The sequence below is a fragment of the Ceratosolen solmsi genome, unplaced genomic scaffold (genome assembly GCF_000503995.2).
Source record: "Ceratosolen solmsi marchali unplaced genomic scaffold, CerSol_1.0 scaffold19, whole genome shotgun sequence".
NCBI classification, from domain to species: domain Eukaryota; kingdom Metazoa; phylum Arthropoda; class Insecta; order Hymenoptera; family Agaonidae; genus Ceratosolen; species Ceratosolen solmsi.
The window spans coordinates 929,161-943,140 of record NW_011948443.1 but is presented as its reverse complement, the minus strand read 5'-3'; the positions used below and the strand labels follow the sequence as shown (position 1 = coordinate 943,140).

General features: G+C 34.9%; 1 protein-coding gene across 1 annotated transcript in view; it reads left to right on the top strand.

The window, feature by feature from the left end:
- The window catches only part of LOC105365968 (integrin alpha-PS2-like), a 51,582-nt gene that overhangs the window by 21,997 nt on the left and 15,605 nt on the right, over window positions 1–13,980 (top strand). Inside the window, exons 9-10 of the mRNA XM_011504267.1 lie at window positions 4,248–4,486; window positions 11,592–12,201. Of these exons, the coding sequence (XP_011502569.1) occupies window positions 4,248–4,486; window positions 11,592–12,201 (849 nt within the window). The remainder of the gene's footprint in view (window positions 1–4,247; window positions 4,487–11,591; window positions 12,202–13,980) is intronic.

Below are 13,980 nucleotides of genomic sequence, written 5' to 3'. Positions count from 1 at the left end.
ATATATATATATATATATATATATATATATATATATATAACTTTGTACTGCTTAAAACATTTAAATTTAAACAATTTCTATTTTTATACACTAAATTATGAATTAAATACTTATTCTCTTTTTAGGTGATTGGAACTATTTCATTTAACCGGCAACAGAATAAAATTAATCTACCAATAGAAAATGTTGTCCAAGATAGTTATGTTTATTTGTATGGCTGGGGAAGGAATATTTATCCTGATGGAGAATTTACAAATCACTTATTATCAGCAAGGGTTCAAGTCCTGAATGCAACTTACTGTCAGGACACATTTCCCTATAAAGTTCTCGACGATTGTATATGTACAAAAGATATTTCGAGTCGTGCATTATCTGTAAGTATTTAAGAAAATGCTTAAAATACATAAGTTAATCATACCTGAGAATAAAAACATTTTTATGATTAATTCGGATGTAATTCAGTAAAAACTGAATGACACACGCCGTTAAAAGTTAAATTATTATTAAATTTATATAATTATGACGTAATTTATAGATATAGTTAAGTGCAAAATGTATAAATAAAATGTATCACGTACATACAGGGTGATAGCGGAGGCCCAGTGATCCAAAATGGGAAACTAATTGGTATTATATCGTACGGTGCTCCATGGATCCTGGAAACACCCGATATACACATCAACGTCTTTAAACATTTACCTTTCATTAATAATATTATAAACAATTAGCAGCAGCATCATTTTAATAACTTTAATTTAAATTATTATTCACTATATTTATTCACGGTTAAAAACACCAAAAATATATTATTATTTTTACTTATAGTATTTTTCTTATTCTTCTTGTTCCTATTATTAATATTATTATTATTATTATATGATATTGTAAACTGATTCAATATCGGAATAACCTGGTGTAAAACATTATTTTTTATAATAAATTAATAACCTAATCAGTTATTGGTGAAAATGTTACGATTTTTTATATTATTTTAGATAATATATATTGTAGGTAAATCATATGTAATAAAGTAAATTACTTATATTCAGTAAAATTCCTGCTACTTTGCTGAAAAACAGTAATTACATTAAATGTGATGTATCAGTAAGAGAGAATATATATTTTAAAAGTAGATATAAGCACCTAAGTATATTATATTTTATTCCTGAATATTTATGTATTTGAGGAATTTGCATTTTCTATACAATAGAAAAGAGTAATCAATGCATAAAATTATTCTATATTTGTTAATAATTAATTTATAATAAGTAGCTTTTCTACTTTTAGAATTAGCTTAGAATTCTGTTGGAATAATTTTTATAATGTAATTATGAAAGAGAAGAATATGTAAAACTCGTCATTATACACAAGAAAAAGTAACTAATGTGCAATAATAATGTAAATTATATATAAATAAATAATGTTAACAGACATAGTAAAAATCTATTGCAATTAAAAAGGAAATATTTGCAACTAAATGCAACTAAAAAATAGGAAAAATATAACGAGCATTAATATACTTATTTTTTATGAAGATTTGACTCAACTCATGTATATCTCACTAAGTAAATTTCGAATTTTAAACAAGTTTAAACTACAAATTATTCAAAAACTGTAATACTAATTTTAATGAACTAAAATTTCATCAAAGAAATCAGCATATAAAAGAATTTACTTAACACTTATATTCAATATGTGTATTCACAATCATATAAAACTACGTTTAACTCAGTACTTGTAAAAAATTCTATGTATAAAATGAAATTATTAAATATTAGTTATGAAATGTGATACAGAAATAAAGTTAATGAAGAGACCCGAAAAATTATTTATTTTTTATATTCAATTTAAAGTATAAATTAATTAATAAAAATCAATAGTATTTACCTCAATGTTTCATATACACGGACTTATGCGAATTATTGGAGTGATAATAAATAATTTATATATATATATATATATGCGTGTGTATGTGTGTGTGTGTGTACGCGTGTGTTTTTGTTTGTTTGTTTGTTTGTTTGTTTGCGTTTGTTCAAATACAAATTTTTAACTTTGTTTGAGAATAAGAGACTCCGTTTAATAAGGCAATAAAATATCTGACAAGTAATGTCATGAAAATTGTATTTAAGACTTCAAAACTTTCCTGCTCATAATTATTTGTACTAGTGTCATAAAACATCTGGAAAACTCTAGCGGAACGTGCTCATACTCCCAGTGCAGTAGAACCTAATGGGTTTACTGCCGGGAGAACCCCAAAGTAGATTCGAAACGAATATCAGATATGCGTGAAGCATTGAGTACAAATATTTACTGCAACCGAAAACCCATACGTACTACACATGCAATGACCATACGTGCGCACTCGGCCTTTAAGACAATGCTTGCATTGTTCTTGGCTATGCCACATCTGGTCGATCGTATTGGAAAATTGACCACGCCCAAGCGGACCCTTCTTCTAGCCAAGTCCCAGAGAGGGATGAGGCAACCAAAGAGAGGTGACCAATGGAAAAGGCTCGCCACCTTCCGACACTTTCCCAATTAGCAAATTCGGAACTGAGCCCGGAAGGAAGTGGAAATGAAGGCGTGCATAATCTATTGTGCGACCCAAGATCAACCACTGATTGGTTAATTAATAAAGGAAGAAGGGATCCCAAGTGGAGCGGGATCAGTGAATCATTTTAAGAAGGGACTACGTAATGTACCCTCACTTACTCTTTCCAAATACTTCTTACAGTGAAGGATAAGTCACGACCAACTCTCACGGAGGAGGACCGGAGAGATGAGTCGTTTAGCTAGCTGAGTTTTAATAATAAGTTCTTTCCACTATTGTGAATTAGTGTACAGTTGAATTGATCTCATCAAGACTGGATTGCGTGGGACCTGACCACTTGTGGTCTCACTTGGAGACAAGGAAGAACTGAAGGGTTGCAACATTGCAAGGGAACGTAATAACAAGCCATCGAAGAGAGACTGGAAAATCACGATACACTGCAAGTAAGTCCTTACAGCTAGTACTCATTCTTGATTTCTCGGCTTATGTAGAAGACGGACGGATTAACGTCCAACTACGGAAGCTTCCCGGACATACTCTTGAACAAGACCAGCTATAAACGCCACATTGGCTTCTCAATCCCTCCAACTGCAAGTTGTTCCCGCCACAGATGGCGCACAGCTTCGCATAACCTCCATCTCGGCTCTCTTACGACCGATATTTAAAGGCAACTACACACGTATTAAGATAAACACAATAGCATTCCAGTGTTCGATCAGAGCACTACAATCATGATAACCTCTTAGCGATAATATTCAATAGATTATAACCTGCTTCATTCATAGTAAATATATTTCAACACCACAAGATTATCAAGAAATATAAAGTTCGTCTGTAATTCACCCTTTTGTAAATCAATTCAAATAAATAGAAATAATAAAGACATGTGTTAATTATTAGTCAGTGCATTTACCCTTTACTTGCCCGGCAACCCCACATAACATCTAGTGGGTTTTATTGTTCTACGTTAATTATTGCACGTTTGGCTGACTAGTCAAATTGTGGGATTATTTTCCGAACAAATACCATTAATTTAATAGGAATATAACAAGTTACGCACCTAAAATTCTGAATTTGGCAAATAATACACTGGTCAGATTCAAATCAATTAATTTCATTAACTAAAAAAATTAATTATATAAACGCGTGGGAGCGTATATTATATATCTCATAATAAATAAACTAAATTGAAATATCGGTACGTGAAATGTCTCAAATAAAGATGAAATATTAAATTTAATTCATGGTTAATGAACAAATTTAAGAAATATTAAAGATGAACTAAGAATTTTTATATCGTACCAATATTATTTATTATGAGTCGGATCCATATTTTTTTATACAATTCTATTAAAACATGAATTTCAATAGGTTCAGTTAAATAGTTTCATCGCAGTGGCTTTACGTTTATAATTCACACTATAGGCGAATTCTTATTATATCTTCATTTTCACAATTCTGTTTCTGATTTGTATTAATATTATATTGTTAATGGAAATTATATAGGGAAAAAAATTTTTGTTTGAATGCTTTTTTCAATACTTCTCTTTATTCTTTACAATTCAGATTATACGATAACATAAATTTAAATTTGAAAAATATTATAAGTAACTATTTCAATGTTTGGTACTCTTCATGTTTCTAAAATGATTTTAATATTCAAAAAAGATTACAATACATAATTAATATTTTGTAGGTATTGCTTTTTACGTCGCAGCTATTTAATCATCAAAATATAACTGGAGAACAAATGGGTGCATACTTTGGTTATGCTTTAGCTGTCAATGATATTGATGGCGATGATCGAGACGATCTTATAATCACCGCTCCTTTTTATAGTCAACCCGAATTTTCAGGAATTAAGATTGAAACTGGAAGAATATACATATTTTATCAAGGAAAAGGATTGACTAAGTATCATAAATATGATATTAGGTTTGTTATTTATTATATTTTAGTTATATATTCTGTTATAAAATATTATTTATCGTTCTTATTGTATAAAATTTATCGTTCATTATAATATGATTCCATTACATTATACTTATGTTTAAAATGCGTAATATTTGATTTTTTCGATACGAAAATTCTGGATGAAATTTAAGCCTCGTGCTATATCCACATAGCAACAAAGAAAGATTCTCAAATCTACTAAATCTTGCTTTCCGAGAATTACTCAGCGTTTCCAAGAATTGCAACGCTAAATGTACGCAGTCATATATAAGGAGCAACAGGCAACGAAGAAAATCAGCATGATTGAGTAAATCAAAGTGAAATTAGTGAAAGTCACAATAGTTAAAAGTTCTACGCGTCTGTCTACAGGAATTCGTGCAAGATATACTCATTCATTTATATTATTTATTTTCTATTTCGGGCCAGCTATCGGTGCGTCCTCCGCAACATGACTATAGTCAGACTGCCTTGAGGGCAATGACATAGACTGGCATCTCCAGCAACTTTTCTGTATCACATACTATTATTCGTGCAGCTCAGCGCCTACACTATCGGTCAGGTCTCGGCAACTTGATTCTTGTCAGACCGCTGAAGAGAACATCGATAATGTTTAACATTCCCCACCAATTCGTTTCTCGAGATTCACCACGAACAATCGACGAATAATGCGCCCATGGATTCGCGACTCTGCGATGCTCTCCACACGAGCTATCGCCGAATAATGCGTCCATGGATTCAGGACTCTGCGATGCTCTCCACACGAGATATCGCCGAATAATGCGCCCATGGATTTGCGAATCTTGCGATTTTCTCCCATTAATAAGAACTCATACGATAGATAACAGTAACAACCTATGTAACAAAACCTTAAATAAAAGACATTAAAACCAATTGCGTTTACACTAAATTGATGTATTAACCTCTCGCCCCCCCCCCATCACCATAAAACCGGTGGTACAGTCTAATCCATTTACCATGATCCGCCATCATATTGGTGGATGGAGTTCCAAACATTATAATTCTTCGAGCCGGATAGTACAGCTAATGCATTACCTCGGTGTTAACACATGGAAGGACGTGTCATTTATCTAAGAGAACTGCATTAAAAACCTTTACTGTTTTAAACTACCATCACCGACATTTATCAATAATCACATCTGTTCCGCCACATCGCCGAACGTCAACTCTTACCAAGGAATTATCTCGCTGACAAGTAGTCAATTGGTTCTTCCTCTGGGATACTAATTAATTGTCTGGGATCAGATTGAAAACCTCTCGTTGATGATAGGTGGAGGTGTTGCTGGCAAGTGGGAAAGGCAAATGCAATTAGTCAATTCTACATCTAGTATATCTTTGTCTTTCCTTTATTAAATACAATAATGTAATAATAGTTAATGGTTACAGAAGTGTATTAATAAAGAGTATGAGTGACTTATGTATTAAGTTTCTTCAATTATTTTACGTGTGTACGTGATGAACCGCTGCAGTTTAGTCCGTTGCTGATTTAAGTGTGTGCGATGAGCCGCGGCAGTTTAGTCCGTTGCTGATTTAAGTGTTCGTGATGAGCCGCCGCAGTTTATCTATCTTCAACGTATCAGAGATACGTTGGAGTTATACTTTTGTTAATTTCACTCTTAAATAATACTTGCACTAACCCTTCTTAAATATAGTTTAATGTATTTTGATCGTCTTGGTGTCGCTATTGGTTTATTAGATTGCTTGTTACTTGATGATTAATTTGTATAGTTACAGTGAGTGATGACTGTAGTTTGGAAGCTTGAAGAAAGAAAAGTGAGCCCATCATGGAGACTAAGTAATTTATAACTAGTAAAAGAGCTGCGCATCAAGCGCTGCTCAAATAATTTTCGTAGAAACGGTATGACGCCGGCAGTGCACCGCTGCCTGTTACTATGCCGAATTATAATCATATATTCGAGTTTTCAGCGTAGGAAATTTCTCGAATTCGCTACATTGTTTTGTTTTTAACATAATGTCCGGGAGTTTATACTTCTCCCACTTTTTAATTCCCCTTTCAACTGTTTCAATCCCGAATATTTATCAACAAGAAAATGCCAAACCACGAGAAGAAGGACTACTAGAACTCTACGAGCTCTGACGCACCTATAACTACAGAAACAGAAAACCGCATGACTCGTAGCGCTACCGCCGTCAAATTACAGTAAGTCAGAAGATAGTGGAAGAAGTTCCAAAGTCCCATTTGAAATATATCCATCGATAAAATCCAAGACGCGCAAAAACGAGTCGACGAGCTTAATAAGGCGCCGATACTGTCTGTTAGCTACAACCATATTACAATTACTGTTACGTGTCACTAGTACATTAAGGCGCCAACAGCGAGAGCTCAGCTTCCATAGCTACTGTTATGTTTCGCTAGTATATCACAGCGCCGACAGCTACTGTTATGTTTCGCTAGTACGTTACAGTCCTTATATATAGAACGTAGCTCCCATAATAACTGTTATGGTACACTAGTACAATTAAAAGCGCCTAAAGCACGAAACGACCACTCACCTGGCACACCCGGATGACGTTCTACAGTTATCGCCAACTGGTAAATTTACTGTTACTCATTCATGTTGAAGGCAGCAAGAAAGGGGGAAAACTCCTCAACTGAGCTTGAAGAAAGCATATTCAGTAACTGTACAAAATGCACCCGACGTTCCGACTTGTTTTATCAAGGCCGGTTCGACGGATACAATTTGATGCCGTTGACAACTCGGAGACCACAGGTGTTGTGTGGTAGCGATGACAGGTCACAAGTGGAAGGGATATTATAATAATACAATAAAGATATGGCTGAAGTATATGCTTTTTATTCTGTTATTTATTAATGACAAGATTGACTAGTATTACTATTATTACTTGTAAAACATAATTCTTGTTTGACGTGATGTGTTGCGGAGACAACTGTACAATAATCTATGCAGCTTGATTATTGAATATGAATGGCGAATGGCGCGAAGTTTCGTTCATAGACACTAGCGCCTTTTGAATGAGCACGTGTATGGTTGAGGTTATGAATGCGGCTTTATGATTGAAAGATATCGCAAGTGGCGCGAAACTGGATTGTCTGCACTTGCGTTGGGTTTTGCTTTCTTTCGTAAGCTTCCGAACTTGAACTAAGGTGATGGTTACGAAGTGGGATGCCCTTGGCGAGTGCGAAACTTGACGACGCGTACTGGAATTTATTCCGCACTGTCGTTTTAAGAGTCGCTTCTTCGTCCTTAGTGCTTGTCGATGTAATATTCTGAATCTCAATATATGTATAATTATTGTAGTCGATGCTACTTACAAAGACTAATCGTTGATTCGTCTTCGGACTCTGATAGGCGGATTGTCGTGGCTCCCTTGGAACAGGTAACTACAGTTTCTTGTACTACGTTATGGACATGCAGGTTTCTGTCATAGTTCTTCCAAAGCGGTAACTACTGTTCCAGCAACAGTGTTAATGGACAATCCGATGAAGTATAAGTCGGTCTGACAATAGTGCTAAATAGACCTTCACTAAACTTCACTGAGTATGAAATGTCTCAAGGGTTAATAAATTGAGAGAGTATTACTAAAGAGAAATATCAAAAGCTGAGACACTTCGAAACGAGTTAAAAATCACGAATGATAAGGGTTTAGAGAGTTAAGTATCGAGAGTAAATGAGTATTGAAAATTGCGCCCCTTCAATACATTTTCTGACCATGAAATTTTCTTGAACCCCTTCCCTTATTGTCTGTCCAATCAGAGACTCCTCCCTTATAGTGCGAGGTCAGCGCCTCTTTTGGGTACGGAGTTAATTAAGGGCCTAGTCGTTTCTGGGTCTTCATGATGCGCAGATCTCTCATTGCCGCTGCCGCGGCGAGGGGGGCATTCGCTGACACATCTGGTGACAGCAAGCAACTTCTTGACAGCGGAAAGGGGAAGGAGGGTCCGCATGCAGCCATGTTTAATGTAGTAGCCGAACGGAACAAAAATGCAGATGTCAAAACTATAGGTTTTTCCGTGTTTATGGTATTGTTTTTCTAGATGTTTTATGACACTAATGCGTGAGAAAATTTGAACAAGCAAAGTTTGAAATCCAAATACAACTGTTACGATATTACTTGCCAGAGGTTTTATTGCACCCACAAACAAAAGAAAAAAGGAAAAAATGTTCTCGCATTCTCGAACAGTAACAAAGCACAGCAACATCGCCTAAGACTCTCTTTCCTCCAGGTCACACGGTATCTCCAGCAGCCAGTACGGGCCCATGGAGTTGTTAGTCTGCGTCGCCCCTTCAATTCCATACCGTCTTGAGCCTAAACTGTAAATAGAAGCCCCTTGTGTTTAAGAGCACGTGCAGTCATAGCTTCCCTAGGTGGGACTACTCGAAGAAAAGCCGATGGCTAAGTGGTATGAAAATTCGCGATCGTACGGCCAATCCCGCCTGAATCAACTCTGTGCCAATACACGAGTAAAACATTATGTTGATTTATTAGAAGACCTCATTCGTAACGCAAAAAACCACTAAAGGGGCTACAACAACTAGAACTGGAAAGCAACTCCTAGGACTGCATAAGTATTCATCAACTAATGCAGACTCACTCAGCATATAAAAAAAACAATGGGAAGAATGACTAGGCGAATCCAACACCTAACCCAAGTTCCAGCAATTAAAGAACATTTATAATGACAAGAGTGAGAGCGGTACAAAATAAAAAACGAGTTGTTACAATAGGAAGCCATACCCAGACCAAACCACCCACAGAAGGATCAGTGAGAACATACCATTCTCCTATTGCAATGACTTTCCAAGGCTAATGAGCACGTCAAGGGACTACCATATGCACGTATTGCCAACATTCTGTGACTGCATGCCTCAAATTTAAGCAATTGTCAGTCACGGAGAGAAAACTTTCAAGGAAAAGCAACGACTATCGTCTACCTTGTTTAGCGCTCCACTCCGCTTGTGAGTGCACCAAACCCAAAAATTGCAACAAGTGTTCTGGGCAGCATTATACACCACCACATGACGAACAGTACTCGAGTCCAACCCGAACAAGTGTAGGGCATCACTATCCTCAAACTGAAGAGATAATGCAATCGTCTTAATGACATCAAGCACGCTGGTGCCAATCTCAAAAAGAAGAAAGTAATGTCAGACGCAGTAATCGGAATCCACCGACATCGCCATTTGCAGATACAAGATCATGAGGACAACTAGCACCTACAAAGAATCCATTGGATCGACAACCAAAAGGAAATGTCAATCATTTGACTACTGTAGCCAAGGCACAAGATCTGTTCCATTAATAGCAATCAGGACACTAAAGTAACTGGCGGATGACTAGGGAGAAAGATTCCCCCTGACTGTGCCATTCATCACGCGTGGCAGACATGTCATGAATCTTGGAGGCGAGAACACGCCGAACTACGACTGGAAACCCGATTCAACTACAGAACCGCCGCATGGCGTGCGGTTTCCCAGTGAGAAAAAATGGCAGTTAATTAATCGCGCTGCCCTCACCGTCATCAAGCTGTCAAAAAGGCGCACCATTGGAACAACGATATTTGAAGGAATCACCACACGCTTGCACAAATTGACGCGATCCTCAACACAAGGCAATTAGAATCAATGCGCGATGACTCCAAAGACCATTCAGCACTTTCCGGATATTCGTAATCAGGAGCCCACTTACTACTATCCCAGAACCATCTCTAAAGGATTTGTTAATTTCAGGAACAACCCGCTGGAAGCTGATAAGCAAGTGTACAACAACTCTGGTCACAGTGGTCGACACACTACTTGCAACAAAAACTGTCAAGTTCAAAATGGCACTACTCACGTAATGATATCCATGTTGGCTCAGTGGTCCCCATCACAAAGGAACAATAATTTCCCTGCAAGTGGCCACTCGCCAGAGTCAGAGCAATTCACAATCTGGTAATCCTATCTATTCAAGAAAATGACGGGAATCATCAACTACAGTGCTGATTGCGAGTAGAATGTTCAGGATTGAACTACTCAATAATAAAAAATTTATTGTTCATTATAATATGATTCCATTACATTATGCTTATGTTTAAAATGCGTAATATTTGAATTATTCAATGCGAAAATTCTCGATGAAATTTAAGCCTCGTGCTATATCCGCATAGCAACAAAGGAAGATTCTCGAATCTACTAAATCTACTTCCGAGAATTCATCAGCGTTTCCAAGAGTAAATCAAAGTGAAATTAGTGGGAGTCACAATAATGAAAGGTTCTACACGTCTGTCTACGGGAATTCGTGCAAGATATACTCATTTATTTACATTATTTATTTTCTATTTCGGGACAGCTATCGGTGCGTCTTCCGCAACATGACTATAGTGAGACTGCCTTGAGGGCAGACATAGACTGGCACTCAGCGACTTTTGTGTATCACATACTATTATTCGTGCAGCTCAGCGCCTACACTATCGGTCAGGTCTCGGTAACTTGATTCTTGTCAGACCACTGAAGAGAGCGTCGATAATGTTTAACATTCCCCACCAATTCATTTCTTGAGATTCACCATGAGCAATCGACGAATAATGCGCCCATGGATTCGCGACTCTTGCGATTTACGCCCATAAATAAGAACTTAAAACGCGTACCCAATATTACCAACACAGTCCTAGCCTTGCACTCCCAGACGACGTTCTTTATTTTATGGTCAACTGTCAATTCACGACGAACTCAACAATTCTCATCACGATCGGTAACAACAACAACCTATGTAACAAAACCTTAAAGAAAAGACACTAAAACCAATTGCGTTTACACTGAATTGATGTGTTAACCTGATGTACCCCCCCCTCCCGCCATCACCATTAAACCGGCGGTACGGTCTAATCCATCCACCATGATCCGCCATCATTTTAGTGGATGGAATTCCAAACACAGCTCGATCAATATAAATTGTAACTGAAATTATATCTCATGTTGAATTTTTAATGAAATACAATTAAATAAAAGAAACAATTAAATATTACGTAAATATTAACTAATAGAAAGACTGTAAATATAAATATTATAAAATAATGAGAAAAATTGTGAATTAAACAAATTTTCAGAAATGGTGAGAATAATAGAGGTCAATTTGGATTATCTGTAGCATCTTTAGGCGATATAAACCTTGATGGTTTCGGAGATTTTGTAGTTGGTGAACCTTATGGAGGAATCGAAAATCGCGGTGCAATATATATTTATCATGGCACCAAAGAAGGAGTCGAAAGCAAATATTCTCAAGTTATATATTCCGAAAATCTTGAAAAACCTATACGAACATTCGGATGGTCTGTTAGTGGCGGTTTAGATTTAGATGGAAACAATTATCCAGATATAGTTGTTGGTGCTTATGAATCTAATACGGTTACTTACTTTCGATCACGACCTGTCATTAGCATGTATTCAGAAATAAACTTCTTATCAAAATCCATTAATATACACAATAAAACCTGCACTTTATCTGATGGTTCAGCTGTGGCTTGTTCGGAGTTAAAAATCTGTTGTATGTATACAGGATTAGGATCCTGGTCTCAGCATAATTTTATAGTCCATCTATTATTAGATGATAAAAAGAAAAAAAATCCTCGCCTATTTTTTCTTGAATTTGAAAATAAACATATATTGAATTGGACAATCAGTATAATAAAAAATGAACATCATTGCCGACATATAAAGGTTAGTTATAAATACAATTTATAATAATTTGACATTACTTTAAATACTTAACTATGACGTAATTGAATATATTATTTTTATTTATTGAAAAAATAACTTTATTATTGCACTCTGGTTATAATGTTACTTCATATAAGAGGTTTCTCCGTATCATAACTACACTACATAATATTTATAATGATAATTATAGTATGTTAAGAACTATATTTTCATAAAGCAACTACTACACTATCTTTAAATCTTTATCCTTTTATTTTACGTTTTATTTATTATTATTTTTATAAAAATTAACATTAAATTTATTCATAAAAAAATTTCATAAAAAAACTTCCTAGATCACTGAATATTACTACAATAATCGATAGTTTATTTTTTTCTATAATATATTCGAGCACTTGGAGTGTTTGAAAAACATTCGGCTTTTGTTCCATCAAATTATGCCTATTAAATATTCCATTAAATTATTTTTATAATAAAAATATTAGGTTTAAAATTTTTTACTATTTATTTTGTTCAAAGTTTTTATTATAGTTATTTGTAATATTTACTAGCAATTACTTTAAAAATTTGGATATTTCATTATTAAACAATATGTTTTATTTTCTTTAAAAATATGTGTCCTAAATGTACACATTAAAATTACATTAAAATTAATAGTATACAGCAAGATTAGTTTATTCACTCTACGAGTTATATATTGTTACAAAATATTGACTGTATCTATATTAATTATATCAAAAATTCAGCTAATAGTTATCCAATAATTTATTTATATTATATTATATGTACAAGAAAACGTAATGTAAGCCTGCGCATTTTTGAATAACTAATATAAACTTTTATGGTGTAAGTAGAATATCCTATTATATATAATGTATCTTCCAAATATTATTTAACTAATATTTCAAACAGTTTTAATATCGTTAAATTTTATTTAAAAAAGTACAAAATTATTTAAACTGATTTTTCAATGGGTGTTCGATTTTAAAGGGTTAGCTTATGGCTCGAATTACCAATTCAATAGTTCAGTGGATTAGTCTCTCGGCAGGATAATTTTAAAGGAAATCAATAACAGACAAGGCTGAAAAATATAATATATTTATTAAAAACAAGGTTTATGATTGTAAACAATTATAATAATATTGCACTGTTGTGTAGAAATAAATAATTCTGTTGGATTATTCAAATGATGTGTTCTTGTGATTCTTATGCTATGAAGGCTTCTACAGATATTACAGTGTTGCTTTGAGGTTATGCTGATGTTGTCAATGTCAGCTGATGTCGTCAGTCAATCATGCTTGTGAGGCAGCATGAGAAGATGGTAGTTGAATCAAGTATGCTTGATTGATGAATAATATATATAATATATTATTAATATATATTTAATATACTTGATGTGGTGTTAGATCTTAAATGGAATTTATTATGTAATCGATTATGTCTTTGATTATGTACAAGGGACAGCAGTAGAATCTAGTCACAGGTAAAAAAAATTAAAGGTAAGATTTCTAATTCGTGAAGGATTTTATAATCTGTATTTATAGAGTCTATTAGTCGATCTGTGTTGGTCATGTGTAACCAATGTGTGTGAACCACAGTGACTCTTGAGTCAGCTGTTCAAGGCCTGCACGGTTCCGAAGTGTTCTTCGGAATGCGCTAGTGTGCCCTGTTTGTTCTAGCGGGCCTGTACGATGTCGAGCGGTTGGTTCGAGAGAGCGTAAGTGTGCCCTGTTTGTGCTAGCGGGCCTGTACGATGTCGAGGGATCAGTTCGAGAGAGC